Source organism: Girardinichthys multiradiatus, chromosome Y (genome assembly GCF_021462225.1).
Source record: "Girardinichthys multiradiatus isolate DD_20200921_A chromosome Y, DD_fGirMul_XY1, whole genome shotgun sequence".
NCBI classification, from domain to species: Eukaryota; Metazoa; Chordata; class Actinopteri; order Cyprinodontiformes; family Goodeidae; genus Girardinichthys; species Girardinichthys multiradiatus.
In genome coordinates, this window is record NC_061818.1 from 24,560,332 (window position 1) to 24,576,246 (window position 15,915).

The 15,915-nt window shown below is 38.4% G+C and overlaps 2 protein-coding genes across 2 annotated transcripts; one reads left to right on the forward strand and one right to left on the reverse strand.

Annotated features, from left to right (window-relative positions):
* The first annotated feature begins 632 nt into the window (after positions 1–632).
* On the forward strand, positions 633–2,024 carry LOC124864779 (dexamethasone-induced Ras-related protein 1-like). Its single transcript, XM_047359686.1, has 2 exons — positions 633–1,121; positions 1,227–2,024. The coding sequence occupies exons 1-2, from the start codon at positions 851–853 to the stop codon at positions 1,745–1,747; spliced, it is 792 nt and encodes a 263-aa protein (XP_047215642.1). The 5' UTR covers positions 633–850; the 3' UTR covers positions 1,748–2,024.
* Positions 2,025–2,110: 86 nt separating this feature from the next.
* LOC124864677 (mediator of RNA polymerase II transcription subunit 9-like) lies at positions 2,111–4,314 on the reverse strand. The gene is made up of 2 exons (XM_047359549.1): positions 4,172–4,314; positions 2,111–2,782 (listed from the first exon to the last, which is right to left on the reverse strand). Exons 1-2 carry the CDS (start codon positions 4,249–4,251, stop codon positions 2,557–2,559), a joined length of 306 nt encoding a protein of 101 aa, XP_047215505.1. The 5' UTR covers positions 4,252–4,314; the 3' UTR covers positions 2,111–2,556.
* Positions 4,315–15,915: the final 11,601 nt, after the last annotated feature.

A 15,915-nucleotide genomic window follows, 5' to 3' on the forward strand; every position in this document is an offset into this window, starting at 1 on the left:
TCAGTTCTTGATTTTCTTTCAGCTTTTTAAAGATACACTGTCTGTAATTTATGTGTTGTATGTTTACATGAAAATTAAGGGCACACCATATTTTGCTTGGTATAACTTCCTGTCTCATAAAATTGTAAAACAATACTTGACAGGTGAATAACCATAATTAAAATACCAGTGAAAAGGTGGCCCTTGAAGTACATAATCCACTAAACATTGAATGAGTTTACCTTCATAATCCTCTCAAGGCTGGCTTTTTCCACCAGTTTTTTTCTTCCACTCAACTTTCCATTTATACGTCTGGATATTGCCTTATCTGAAAAGCTAGATTCTTTAATAATACCCTGTTTGTCAGTGACTATTTGCTGGACAACTGTCAAGTCAGCAGACTTACCCATGATTGTGTTAGTCTTAACATATATAACATTTCTATCATTTTTAGAATTGGTCTTAACGTTTTAATTTTCTGAACAAAAATAAATAGTAAATAAAATCGTAAACATTTAAAAGAAACAAATGGAGTAAACAGTTTTTTTTTCCTAATTAAGTGACAAGCATATGAAAATATAGGCATGCATCTGACCGGTTTGTTTTTTGATATGGACTTGGAAGAACTGACGCACAATCCCGGCTTCACTAGAAATTCTGATTGCAGATCTCTACTCCTGCTCCCCTGTGGCGCTGCAGGGTGACGCATGACGCAATGGAGGCGCGGCGATCTTCCCCAATAAATTCTCAGCCAGCAGCCCTCACAGCTTCAGACAGGGCGCGATCAGAGCTTTCCCTTCACTCCTTGGATTTAAAACTACCCTCACACTGACAAGGCACCGCCGAAAACCTGGTGCAACTTGCTGCAGTTATGATTAAGAAAATGTCCTCATCCGAGAATGACTTCGACATTCCGGCCAAGAACTGCCACAGGATGGTGATTCTTGGCTCCACCAAAGTTGGGAAGACGGCCATCATCTCTCGGTTCCTCAACGAGAGGTTTGATGACCAGTACACACCCACTATTGAAGACTTTCATAGAAAGTTCTACAGCATCAGAGGAGATGTTTACCAGCTGGACATCCTTGATACATCTGGAAACCACCCGTTCCCTGCAATGAGGAGACTTTCAATCCTCACTGGTAAGTTTAGCTTCGAATCAAAGCCCAAATTACGCGCATCGGTGGCTCCAATCTAATTTTCTCTTCTCGATGTAATATTAAACATGTTTTCTCTTGTTTTAACAGGTGATGTTTTCATCCTGGTGTTCAGTCTGGACAACAGAGACTCCTTCCAAGAAGTGCAGCGGCTGAAACGCCAAATCCATGAAACCAAGTCCTGCCTACGCAACAAAACTAAGGAGAAAGTGGACGTTCCGCTCGTCATCTGCGGCAACAAGTGCGACCGGGACTTTTACAGGGAGGTGCAGGACGAAGAGATAGAGAAGCTGGTCGGAGAAGAGCACTGTGCGTACTTTGAGATCTCTGCAAAAAAGAACACCAATGTCGATCAGATGTTTCAGACTCTCTTTACCATGGCCAAGCTGCCCAACGAGATGAGTCCCGACCGACACTGCAAGGTTTCCGTGCAGTACTACGACGTTTTGCACAGAAAGTCCTTCAGGAACAGGAGGTGCAAGGATGGGAACGCGTACGGGATAGTGGCACCATGTGCGCGCAGGCCGAGTGTGCACAGTGACTTAATGTACATCAAAGAGAAAGCGATAGGTGGCAGTCAGGCCAAAGAAAAAGGCTGCGTTATTTGCTGACACCATCTTTGCAAAAGGGACTACCCAGAGCTGTTGCAGCCTACAAATCAGCCGGCCTGCAGAAAACGAGACCAAAAAGAAATGGAACCAAATAGGGGCGCTGCGGTAGATGCTCTGAAAATGCTGTAAATGTGATTCTACATTGTCTCTTCAAGAGCAGCATTAAAAGGAAGAAATGTTTAAATTTTGCCATCATTCTCAGTTAGAATGGCACTTTGAATGTTTGTGTTGCAGAATGAACAAAATGAATGTGTATTTATCATGTCCTCATTGAGATTTTGCATAAAGAAAAAAATAAAACACTTGATACTTTCATAACATCGGTTTCGCTTGTGAATAATTTCAAGCATAACACTCATGGTATGTGTTTCATCATCTTTTTATTTTATCTAAAAACCATTAATATAAAAACGACAATATGTTCAAGAGAGAATTTCTATTTGTTTCAAAACAAGTCTGCTGCCTTTATTAACATATAGGCACCTTTTTTTTTTTTTTCAAATTTGACCTGTTAAGTTTGTGACATCAGTGGATTGATTCCAAAACAATATAGAAACACATACATGGCTGCATATTCTACTAAAAACAACATCTAGGTAAGGTTTTGAAAAGAAATTTAATACAAGAAAATAAGATACAAAAGAGCAACAAACAAAATGTACAAATTCAAACACGCACAAAACAATTCATGATCCTGAAAAACATCTTGCATTGCTGGAAAAATCCTGTCTATACCATGTCCTTGACCAGCATGACCTTTTTTTTTTTTTCCTTTTTCCGCTGGTCAGTCTAGTGCTCATCCACCCTTATCATGATGCTTTGGGTACATCAAACATGCACAAGCTTTTGTATTTCTGCAGCAGTTGGTTCTTGGTGCGCACCTGTTCTCTCAGAGTGGCGAGTTGCTGCTGCTGCTCCTGTGGACTGCTGTCTATCCCAGGCATGTTGGAGATTTGCTCCCGAGCTTTCTGGATCTTTGTTTTCAGTTTCGTCAGCTCTTGATGAACATCCTGGCCGTCCTTGTCCTTATCCATGCTTAAACAGATAAAGACAAAAGTAAAAATAATAAATACATAAATAAATATTCTGTTGTGTACTTAACCACATCCTCATGAGCAATTCTTGGGGGGATAACATCTAAACATCTGTCCACAGAGCTCTATGCGGAAACTAGACTACATCTGGTCTAAAAATTAACATTTTGTTGAGGTATCAATAAACCTGTGGACATAGCCTGGATCTCTAGGCGCTGCCAACTTATTAAAACATATAAAATAATATTATAGGACTAAGAATCATAAATCTTTGGGGTAGATAACTTCTTGCATTTACTTGGCTAATTTGTCAGCTCAAAGGTACTACCAGAAAATGAGAGTCAGGGCTATTGTCTGTATCTTAAGCACATTGGAAGAAATCATATTATGTCTTTTGTTTTTATCTGTGTCAAAGTAGAATGTATTGGAAATAAACACATTACACAATTTGAATTTATTTTATTAGCCAATATAATAGTTTCAGTTTGTTTTAATTGCTTGATCTCATGTTACTCATGAACCAGCTGGTTTAAAAAAGAAAAAAAAAGACACCTGATCGGTAAACCAGTTCAAGAAGTCTTCTTTGGACATCTGATCAAGCTGAATCAAGATGAATTGCAGCCTTTTCAGTCTCACCCATAGACTTTGAAAAGCAAGTGTGATAGAAAAAGTCAATTCATGATCTGACACTGGAATAATTAGTAACATTGTGATTGGAAACTGAAATAAAAATGTACATTTTCAAACTAATATACATTCAATAAATTAATTAGATTCAAAATAAATACAGCAATAAATATTAGCTGATTTCATCATGCATACACGCTCTGAATAGCAGTAATATGCTGTTCAATTATGCGTGCTGTTTAATGCAGCAGATAGATAACAGGTCATCTTAAGAGGCAATAACATATTCAGCTGAAGTTGATCACAAACTGCAATGCCGGACACAGCAGCTGTAGTCACATAACCTGGTGATTCACTACCTGACGTCTATGTTTGCAATGGACCCAAAGCAGCGGTTATATGCCGGGAAACTTAATTGCAGCAATCCACTACAAACGTTTATATTTTCCTGTGCAGCCTAATAATATCGTCGTTACACCGTAGAAGTTGCGGTTTTCAATGGTTTGTTTTGTATGTTAGACGATCAGGACTAAAACGCTTGGATTAAAACAAACGGTCCAAATTAAGCCAGAAATATTCAAAACTAAATGAGCTCTATGACGGTACTCAAGTGTAAAATCGCGTCTATGCATTAGTTGTCCTTTATGCGCTACATTTCCAACTGAGAGGCGAGTTATATGTTAGCTTTAGCTGACAGGTCACCAATATGCTCCATGACGCCGCCTAAAAGGGGCTGAACAAGAACACATGTATACATACTTACCATTTTATTATATCATGAACTAAAGGCAAAAGAGAGGAGTCTTCGCTGTCTTTCTCAAGCTTCGGTTGAGACACCGCCATTGCTCTTCGTGGTTACGGCGCAGCATTTTTACGTCACACGCCGGTCTGCTCAGATTAGTGATGAGAATTCCGTCTCTTTTTTAAGATCCTGATCATTTGGCTCAGCTCACAAACGGTTCTTTCGGCTGCTAACGGCTCTACTTCTGGTGTGTTTGAATGTGTCAAATCTTACATAAAAAATTATACGTAGATATATAATTACTGAAAGCAAACATGGTAAACGCTATATATTTTGATCCAATGATTTTCAAAACGAGCTTTATATATTACACAAGGGTTATGAGCCATACATCAAAAGGTGAAACAATTTACCGTTTGTTTATTATAATCTGTCCTAGGAAATAATAAAGATCAAACTAATTTACCGTCAAAGCAGAATTTAGTATATTTATTCAGACAATAATTTAAATAAATCTGGTTTTTTAAAGCTGGTTTTAAATGACTCCGTTTGTGATTGTGGTTTGTTGCCTTCATTGTATGCAAACTCAGAAGCAAGGTGTCAAGCACCAGTTTTCACTAATAAAATCGTCTAAAACACAAAAACTAACAGATCAGAAAAATTTAGGTCTGGAGATGTTTGCTAAAACGTGCAGGAGTACAATGGTTTCCTGTGCTCTGATTTAATATCCAAACCTAAGTTTAGTGATCAGAGGATAAAAGCTAATTACATCTGCTAAACGGAACCCATGGAGGTATCTTTATTATGTGCTCCACATTTTGTTTTGGAGTTGACACAAAAAGTAGATTTTCACCAAGCTATCTTTGCATTTCTTTAAGGTTGGGTTATAATGTGAGCATTATCCAAGACCTTAAGTGTAAAAAATGACTAGCAACATTTATTAATATAATTTTTTTCTTTTTGAAAGTCTTTAAATAAATAGCTCCACCTGGGACCCTTGAACACAAACATACTATTTTAAAGACTGATAAAATATTATGTATAAAGAAATTTTTTTAAATCAGTTTTGAATGTGAAGTTTTGTTTTCACCTTTCATAATGAATGTTCCTGAATTTACTAAATGTAGTACCCCTTCTCTGTTTTAGTGAATAAAGTCTCTACTCAAATGTAATGTTTTGTGCCATTTCACATTTTTAAAAACATATTGCTCTCTTTAGTTTACAAGGCATTCGAAAGACTTGACGAACACAAAACAATAAAAAGTAAATAATCCTGTTTAATTTTAAACTGCTATTTAAATTTTTTTGTCACATTAACCTTCTTTTAAAGGATAGCCAATGTTTCACCTGAAATAAATAGGCCAATAACTATTATTGAACTGTGAATGAGAAGTGGAACATCAATGCCCCATAATTTGCTCCCTGGCAACCTTATGTACTTGTACCTAAAGCCAGTGAACAATGTTTACATGTTTGTCACATGGCATACATATAGAGTGAAACAAAGGAGTCTGTGTAAACATTAGCATGTGTTAAAAGGGCAAATATGGTCTAATGGATGGCACTACAACGTACTATATGTGTGTTCTAGAGATAATTGAAGTGATGTATTTAGGTCATGCTTCTGTGTCAGAGAGCACCTCTGTTGATTTCTTCTTTGCACTGTTTTCCTGAATGGTAATCAAATGAGTTTTAAAAACTGACCCTACCATGTGCAAACACAGTAGATGATACAGTGGCTTGTAAAAGTATTCACACCCCTTGAACTTTTCCAGATATTGTCACATTACAACCACAAACATATTGGAATTGTATGTGAAAGACCAACACAAAGTGGTATACAATTGTGAAGTGGAATGAAAATTATACATGATTTCTTTTTTTTTCTTTTCACAAATAAAAAACTGAAAAGGGTATTGTGCAAAATATTAAGCCCCCCTGAGTCAATACTTTGTGGAACCACCTATTACTGCAATTACAGCTGCAAGTCTTTTATGCTATGTCTCTACCAGCTTTGCTCATCTAGTGACTGAAAGTTTTGCCCATTCTTCTTTGCAAAACAGCTCAAGCTCAGTCAGATTAGATGGAGAGTGTTTGTGAACAGCAGCTTTCAGATCTCACCACGGATTCTCGATTGGGTTTAGGTCTGGACTTTGACTGGGCCATTCTAACACATAAATATGTTTTGTTTTAAACCATTCCATTGTAGCCCTGGCTTTATGTTTAGGGTCGTTGTCCTGCTGGAAGGTGAACCTCCGCCCCAGTCTCAAGTCTTTGCCAGACTCCAACAGGTTTTCTTCCAAGATTGCCTTGTATTTGGCTCCATCCATCTTCCCATCAACTCTGACCACCTTCCCTGTCCCTGCTGAAAAGAAGCACCCCTAGAGCATGATGCTGCCACCACCATGTTTAACAGTGGGGATGGTGTGTTCAGAGTGATGTGCAGTGTTAGTTCTCCGCCAAACATAGCATTTTGCATTTTGGCTAAAAAGTTCAATTTTAGTCTCGTCTGACCAAAGCGCCTTCTTCCATGTTTGCTGTGTCCCCAACATGGTTTGTGGCAAACTGCAAACTGGACTTCTTATGGTTTTCTTTTAACAATGACTTTCTTCTTGCCATTCCTCCATAAAGACCACATTTGTGCAGCGCATGACAGTAATTGTCCTGTGGACAGATTCCTCCACCTGAGCTGTTGATCTCTGCAGTTCATCCAGAGTCACCATGGGCCTCTTGGCTGCATCTCTGATCCGTTTAGGTGGGCAGCCTTGTCTTGGTAGGCTTACAGTTATGCTATACTCTTTCCATTTCTGGATGATGGATTGAACAGTGCTTTGTGAGATGCTCAAAGCTTGGGAAATATTTTCATAGCCTAAGCTTGCTTTAAACTTGTCCACAAATTTATACCTGACCTGTCTGGTGTGTTCCTTGGACTTCATGATGGTGTTTGCTCCCCAATACTCTTAACTGACCTCTGAGGCCATCACAGCGCAGCTGTATTTGTACTGAGATTAGATTACACACAGGTGGACTCTATTTAGTTGTTAGCAATCAGGCAACTTCTGATGGCAATTGGTTGCACTCAGAGAAAAGGGGGCTGATTACTTTTGCAACCCACACTTTCAGTTTTTTATTTGTAAAAAATTTTTAAATCATGTATAATTTTCAGTCCACTTCGCCATTATAAACAACTTTGTGTTGGTCTTTCACATAAAACTCCAATAAAATATATTTATGTTTGTGGTTGTGATGTGACAATATGTGGAAAGGTTCAAGGGGTATGAATACTTTTACAAGCCACTGTATCTCTATATGGAGTCATCACACTAATAGGAAAAGAAATATGGCACATTTACAATGCAACTTTTAGTTATCAGGCTCCTCTCCTGTGTAACTAACTCCCAGTTTCAGTCCGTAAGGCAGTCACACTGTCTACTTTCAAAACAAGAATTAAAACTTTCCTTTTTAGTAAAGCTCATTGTTATACTGGCATAGATTATCCTGAGCTTTCTCTGTAGTTATGCTGCTATGGGCTTAGGCTGCTGGAGGACATTATAACCGCTTTCCTTTACTCTGCTACACTCTTATTACTCTCCAATTTTACATTATTTGCTGGGTTTTCAGCTTTTAACTTTATGTCGTCTCTCTGGCTGGTGTTCTGTTTAGCTGTGACATCGTCCTGAAAGGGGTCAACGGCTGAGCTACTGCAGGTGCAATCAACTTCGTGTTCTCCTTCTTTAGATGATACATTTGGCCCTGTCTCTCTCCTAGACATAGCTACTGGCTGAGATTTTACTGCAACTAACTTTATATGCTGTCTTTCATCCCATAGACCTTAAAACTCTATCAGAGTTTATCTGCTTAACTGTGTTTTTCTCCTAGATGAAGCCACTAAAGGCGCCACTACTGCCATGAACCTTGTACTTTTCTTTAACATAGAACATTCCCCTGAATCAGGGCTTCTGTGTCTTTATGTGTATGCTCAGTCTTCTACACCCCAAGACCCCAGTCGGTCATGGCAGATGACTACTCACACTGCAGGTTCTCCTGGGGGCTTCTTCCTGTTAAAGGGAAGTTTTCCCTTCTGCTATCTCTACATGAATGCTCGGTATGAGGGATTGCTGCAAATTAACAACACAATGCAAGTGACTGTTAACTGTCGCTACATGCTCATTCAGAAATGAATGCTGCAAGTCAGCGACTCTAATCAATCTGCTTGGTTAGATAGAAAATGTTTTAAGCAGTTTAAATAATAAAATGAAGTTGACTGCATTGTTTGGTAATGGTCATTTGGAATGTATGTGCTTGACTTGGAATCTGTTTGTATGATTTTAATTATAAAGTGCATGTGATGACGTGTTATATAAATAAACTGAACTGAATTAAACTGAACTGAATCACAAGTATTACCCCAGTCTTGTCTATTTTTAATCTGTTTTCACTGACCTACATTCCTCAGGTGACCATTCTTATGGCATTAAAATTCTGTTCTTTGAAGGCTATTGGTTTCACTGGACTTTATTTAAGGGCATCAGAGCGCCTTTGGTAAGACAAATGCATTGTGTTCCAATTTGTATCACACAGATTCCTTACTGACACCCACTGAGCACCCAAGACTGGTATTAGTCCCCACAAAAGAAAGGCTACCATCATCACAATCACTGTAAACATCTAGTTTAGTTAGACTACATTCCAGAATTGTATATGTGACTAATTAAAATAAATACTGATCATGCCACCTGGTGAAATGGGTATTAGTGATATAGCAAAGCAAAAATTAAGAGTTCACAGTAATTTTTAGTATAAGTGTGTAAAATACTGCTCAAACTACTTTGAAATTACTGAACTTACTACTTTGAAAGATTTTATAGGGTCTTCTAGATTTGAACATAGCTATACATACTGCCCAAGATTTTTAGTCATTAGAACTTTTTATACAGTTCTGTAAAAAACATTTGCCCCCTTACAGATCTCTTCTGTTTTTGCTGTTTTTGTCATACTTAAATTTTTTTGTATCATCAACCAAAATTTAATTTGAAACAAAATACCAAAGTAGAAACAAATGCATTTTTCAAATTTGGATTTCATTATCAAGAAAACAAAATACCCAAAATAACATGGCTGTAGTTGAAAAAGCAATTGCAAACGTCTGGAGGTATGACCCTTCCAGCTACATTCACATGGAGACTAAAATTTTGCCCATTCTTCTTTGCAAAGTAGCTCCGGTTCAGTCAGATTGCATGGAGAGCATATGTGAAAAATGTTGTCCAAATTCTCAGTTGGACTATAGTCTGGACTTTGACTGGGCCATTGAAACACATGAAAATGCTTCAATTGTTGCTCAGGTTGAATGTTTGAGACACTTCTCTCAAGTCTTTTGCAGCCTCTAAGACTTTATCTTTCAGGATTGTCTCCAATCATGTTCTCATCAACTGTGACCAGTTTCCCTAAATTTACTGAGGAAAACCGTCCTAGTCTGTTCGGTGTGCTATGCAGAGTTACATTTTCTTCACATGCAGCATTTTGCTTGTAGGTCAAATAATTCTTTTTTGATCTCATCTGACCAAAGTACCCTTTCCCACATGTTCACAATCTTTACAACATGTCATGTGGCAAACTGCAAAACAGACATTTGGCACAATATTATTTATTGTGCCAACAGCAGGCTTTGCTCCTCTGTCCAGTTTGGTTTTCTCCACCTTTTTTTCTCCATTTTGTTTTGGTCAACTTCCAATGGAAGCTGTGCCTGATTTTATTTTGAGGCATTGGATTAAAAAGGGGCTCAATACATACACGACAGACCAAACGTTTGGACACACCTTCTCATTCAAAGAGTTGTCTTTATTTTGACTATGAATATTGTAGCTTCACACTGAAGGCATCAAAACTATGAATTAACACACGTGGAAATATATACTGAACAAAAAAGTGTGAAACAACTGAAAATATGTCTTATATTCTAGGTTCTTCAAAGTAGCCACCTTTTGCTTTGATTACTGCTCCGCACACTCTTGACATTCTGTTGATGAGCTTCAAGAGGTCGTCACCTGAAATGGTTTTCACTTCACAGGTGTGCCCTGTCAGGTTTAATAAGTGGGATTTCAAGCCTTATAAATGGGGTTGGGACCATCAGTTGTGTTGTGCAGGAGGTGGATATAGTACACAGCTGATAGTCCTACTGAATAGACTGTTAGAATTTGTATTATGGCAAGAAAAAAGCAGCTAAGTAAAGAAAAACGAGTGGCCATCATTACTTTAAGAAATGAAGGTCAGTCAGTCCGAACAATTGGGAAAACTTTGAAAGTGTCCCCAAGTGCAGTCGAAAAAACCATCAAGTGCTACAAAGAAACTGGCTCACATGAGGACCGCCCCAGGAAAGGAAGACCAAGAGTCACCTCTGCTGTGGACGATAAGTTCATCCGAGTCACCAGCCTCAGAAATCGCAGGTTAACAGCAGCTCAGATTAGAGAACAGGTCAATGCCACACAGAGTTCTAGCAGCAGACACATCTCTAGAACAACTGTTAAGAGGAGACTGTGTGAATCAGGCCTTCGTGGTAAAATAGCTGCTAGGAAACCACTGCTGAGGACAGGCAACAAGCAGAAGAGACTTGTTTGGGCTAAATAACACAAGGAATGGACATTAGACCAGTGGAAATCTGTGCTTTGGTCTGATGAGTCCATGTTTGAGATCTTTGATTCCAACCACCGTGTCTTTGTGCGGCGCAGAAGAGGTGAACGGATGGACTCTACATGGCTGGTTCCCACCATGAAGCATGGAGGAGGAGGTGTGATGGTGTGGGGGTGCTTTGCTGGTGACACTGTTGGGGATTTATTCAAAATTGAAGGCATACTGAACCAGCATGGCTACCACAGCATCTTGCAGCGGCATGCTATTCCATCTGGTTTGCGTTTAGTTGGACCATCATTTTTCAACAGGACAATGACCCCAAACACACCTCCAGGCTGTGTAAGGGCTATTTGACCAAGAAGGAGAGTGATGGGGTGCTGTGCCAGATGACCTGGCCTCCACAGTCACCGGACCTGAACCCAATCGAGATGGTTTGGGGTGAGCTGGACCGCAGAGTGAAGGCAAAAGGGCCAACAAGTGCTAAGCATCTCTGAGAACTCCTTCAAGACTGTTGGAAAACCATTTCAGGTGACTACCTCTTGAAGCTCATCAACAGAATGCCAAGAGTGTGCGTAGCAGTAATCAAAGCAAAAGGTGGCTACTTTGAAGAACCTAGAATATAAGACATATTTTCAGTTGTTTCACACTTTTTTGTTCAGTATATAATTCCACATGTTAATTCATAGTTTTGATGCCTTCAGTGTGAAGCTACAATATTCATAGTCATGAAAATAAAGAAAACTCTTTGAATAAGAAGGTTTGTCCAAATATTTGGTCTGTACTGTATGCCCATTACATTTTTTCTTTAATGTTGTGAAATGTTTAAAACATTTTCTTTTTTCAATCAAATGCTACTTTTTGTTGGTTGTATAAATGATAATGATGCAGCAGAAGTTCCCTTATGAACACACATTGCCATAATTTATGTCATATTTATAATGAATATTGCTGTAGTTTCTTAAAACCCTTTTTGAAAATCATACTTTCCATGATTCCTTTTCATTTATGTTTCGGCCCCTGACAGAATTTCCTATACTTGAGTGGAAATTAAGCATCTTCCTGGAAAACCGCTCACATGCACCCCAGGCCTTATGACTAACTAGGGAGTTTTAGATAACGTTTTGGCCTGGGTGACGTTGGGAGACTTCCATTTAAACCCATCCACAGCACTCCCCAAGTGACTTGGCTTGACCTGCCCACCCCTTGCAATGACGTGAAAGAGCAGCTGACAGTTTCCAACAGATGGATCATAACCCAGCAACTCTGGCTCAGATCCAACAAGATGCAGATGTCCTGTCTGACGATATGCCTGCTAAACTTAGCACACATCTCCATATGAAAGACACAGCTAATTACTGATGTTATAAGCTATTAAAATCAATGTTTAAATTTAGTTTTTGGGATTATTTCAAGGATATTTATTCTATGTGACAAATTAGACACAAGAAAGCAATTTGGAAACATTTGATTACAGATAAGAGATTAATATTCCTTTGTGTGAATACCCACTTTTATAGAATATTTTAGGCTTTATTATTTAACAATGTTCTCCACTAATTCACATTAGTGTTCCTTTAGACACAACATGTATGTACTGAAAGACAATAACGAATCAAGAGAAGGGATTCACTCTTTTCATTATTGTCTCCTTCATTTGACCTGCACTTTTTCCCATATACCTCTATTTATCCATTCACTGTTTGTGATCACTGCAGTCTGTTGAGGCACCCCTAAATATGTCCAGTTCAGGCAAATGGAGTTTTGATGAAAATTCATTCTGGAAAAACTCACCTCCATCCCCTGGCCCTCCTATGACTCCACCATGCGTCTCCCCTCCATCCAATCAGCATCAGATCCACACGTGTCTTCAATCAATCATCCTCCAAGGCTTCGCTTTTCAGGACCTCCTGTCATGGATTCCCCACTCTTCAGCTGAGCTTCAACCCTCCTCCGCCCCACCTCCACCATCTCCCTTCCATACTCCTCCCAGCTTCCTCACCTTCTTAGGCCTCCACTCCACCACCAGTATCGGGTCCCAAGGGGGGGAAGACTCATATAATTCTAAGCCTCAGACGTTCATTCAAGCTCATGTCATTTTCAGCATTCATGTCTTCCTCTGGTGTCCGAGCCCCAAAGATTAATCGCCATCTTTGTGTTTCTCATTGTGAGTCTTTTCAGTTTGAATTAGCTTTGCAGCTGTCCTGCAAAGGCCTAAGAGGTTTGTTTAGGAACATTAGTGAACAAACAGTGTTAGGACGACCAGGGAACACAGCAGACAGGTCAAGAATAAAGTGTGTGAATAGCTTTAAAGGAGAGTCAAGTTATAAAACGATACACCATGTTTAAAGCATCTTACGGACAACTGTTCAATCCATTATCTGAAAGTGGAAAGACTATGGCATACCTACAAACCTTCCAAGATATGGCTGTTCAAACTGAACTAAGAAGAAGCAAAGTATTTAGAGAAACACCCAAGAGGCTCAGGGTAACTTTGGAAAAGCTGTGGAGATCCAAAACGCAAAAGGGATGTTCCGTTGACAATATAACCATTAGTTTTGCACTCAACAAAACTGGCATTTATGGAAGAGTGGCCAGAAGTAAGTCATTGTTGAAAGAAAGCCACAAAACCATGGTGGTTGAATGAGGTTCTTCTGAGAAGATGCATTTTCTAGGAGGAAGGCGATTGGAGTGCCAGAAAGCTCTAAACATGTGGAGATGTAGGCAGGTTTTAAAGGAATATTCTCCCCATTACCCAGAGGCATAAGGGGATAGAAGTAAAGTTCTGTCACAGTTCTGTTGGGAGACAGAAGCAATGTTTTGAAATGGGACAGAAGCAGAGTTCTAAGGAAGTGTTTCTTCCCCAGGGAGAAACATTTGACTTTTTAACTTTATGGTAATAAGTGTGAAACTACAAGCACCGAGTGCATTAATCAATGGGATAAAGAATTACATTTTTCCAACACTGGGATTGTATAGCCCCAAAATATCAAAATTCATTAATTCTAGTCTCTAGTACAAAATTTCTTTACTTTCCTTTATTAAGCCACTACAATTTACTTTGTATGTTCTTTTTTTTATCACTGCAAACTTTGAGTTGTCTTGTTGCTGAAATGTGCTATATAAATAAACTTGGCTTGCTTTACAAGAAATCTCTTTAGCGTTTTGCTGCAATCCATACAGAGGACACAGCAAACATGCTGAACTAGTTGCTCTAGTCAGATGTGACTAAAATGTAACTTTTTGACCCACATAACACCATGCCCATGGAAAAATGTGGTTGTAGCAGCATCAAACTGTGGGTGTGGTTTTCTTCAGCAGGGACAGGAAGGCAGATCAGAGTTGATAGGAAGATGAATGGAGATGAACACAGGGAAAACCTGGAAGAAAACCTGTTAGAGGCTGCGAACGACTTAGGACTGGAGCTAAAGTTTACTTTCCAGCAGGTTAATGGGTCCTAAAAATATAGCCTGAGCCACATTAGAAAGATTTAGATCAAAGTTAATCTATGTATTAGAATAGATCAGTCAGAGTTCAGACCTAAATCCAAATGTAAATTGGTTGGAAGAATTGAAAGTTGTTGCTCACAGAGACTTTCTATCCATTCCTAATGAGCATGAATTGTTTTACATAACAGAATGGACTAAAGGTTTGGTCTTTAGATATTCAGAGCTGGTAAAAAACTACCCTAAAGAATCACCCCAAAAGACAGTTGTAACTTAGTCAAAGAAAACCACCATTGTCCTTCCACATCACAATTACACACCATTTTGTGTTGATCTATACATAAACTCTTAATGAAATATATTGAGGTTACTGATGTAATGTGACTATATGTGAAAAGTTTCAACTGGTAAGGACACATTGCAAACATTGTATTTCCAATATAAGAATTTCCAGTATTTTTAGAATGTAGATGTGTTTAAATGGACACATTCCACTCTAAATGAAACTCTTTTGTTCATATACAGTCAAACATTTATTAAGTTTTTTGGTTCAAAACTTTGTTTATCTCTTGTGTTTCACTTAACTCTTCTTTGTAAGACATATCCACCAGTCTATGAAGAAAATCTTTCCCAGAAATATCTTAGACAGGAACAGATTTGTCTCCATCCAATCAGTACTGAGGTGTGTAATTCCAGACAAGCAAAAATGACTGACTAGAGGGTTTTAGTCTGTAATCCTTCCTGGAAAAACACAATGAAAAACATTACATATAAGATTCATCAGGTTTTCCAGTTCATTCAACGTTCTCCTAACCCCTAACACAAACCCCAACCTCAAGCTCTGGTTTCTTCTTACACAGTAAAAAAGCATGTTTCCCTCAGAGCAAAATTTTGTTAACAGACGTGAAGCAAGACAATGTCAACTTCAATCCAAACAATGTACAACTGTGTGTGTAAAGATGTGGAGGTTGATGAAAACATTTTTATTTAGGTTAGAGTTGCAGAACACAGAGGTTTGAAAGTATAACATGTTTAATGAAGTTTCGTGGAATTAATATGGACAATGAATAGCCTATATAAATGTGAGCATGAGCATACAGTAATAGAAGGGATGCATAAAAAGTCACGTGTCCAAGCAAAACAAAGTAGCTTTTCAGCTTGTTGCTCCAAACGGTCAGATATTTACGAACTATAAAGAATTGTCATTAAATAACATTTAAATGCTTTTTTTTATTATTTACTATGCTTTTTCTTATGAGGGTTTAGAATTTAAACTATGCTTACACTGCCCCCAAGTAAAAAAAACCTAGAAATATTATAAAATGTATGGCAATTTTTCCTTTTCTATTCTTTTCTTTTCTTTTCTACTCTTTTCTTTTCTTTAAACCAAATTGTCACTCTTTGACATGAGCATTAAAGGCATAATTGTGAAAGAGTATGGGATAGTTGAGAATTAAATGCAGGCCATCTGTTTCCAGTAGGATGTCATCGTCAGTATTCCTAGTTTAGCCTATTTAAATCAATACAAACTGTCATATTCCCCAGGAGACTGTTATAAACCCAAACTCAGCTAAGTTGTGAACAGTAATCTATTCACTATTGCAGCTAAATATCATATAATCTACAGTAAATTCAGGTTCACTCAAACTTAGCACTTCTTCACCACAAGACTTCAGAATTAAGGTTTAAGTGCTG

What these genes read in the sequence shown, in the direction of transcription:
- LOC124864779 (XM_047359686.1), top strand. Translation starts at nt 851, where the DNA reads ATGATTAAGAAAATGTCCTCATCCGAGAATGACTTCGACATTCCGGCC. An exon ending in GAGACTTTCAATCCTCACTG is followed by an intron (nt 1,122 to 1,226) that starts GTAAGTTTAGCT and finishes TTGTTTTAACAG; the next exon opens with GTGATGTTTTCATCCTGGTG.
- LOC124864677 (XM_047359549.1), bottom strand. Translation starts at nt 4,251, where the DNA reads ATGGCGGTGTCTCAACCGAAGCTTGAGAAAGACAGCGAAGACTCCTCT. An exon ending in GTTCATGATATAATAAAATG is followed by an intron (nt 2,783 to 4,171) that starts GTAAGTATGTAT and finishes TATCTGTTTAAG; the next exon opens with CATGGATAAGGACAAGGACG.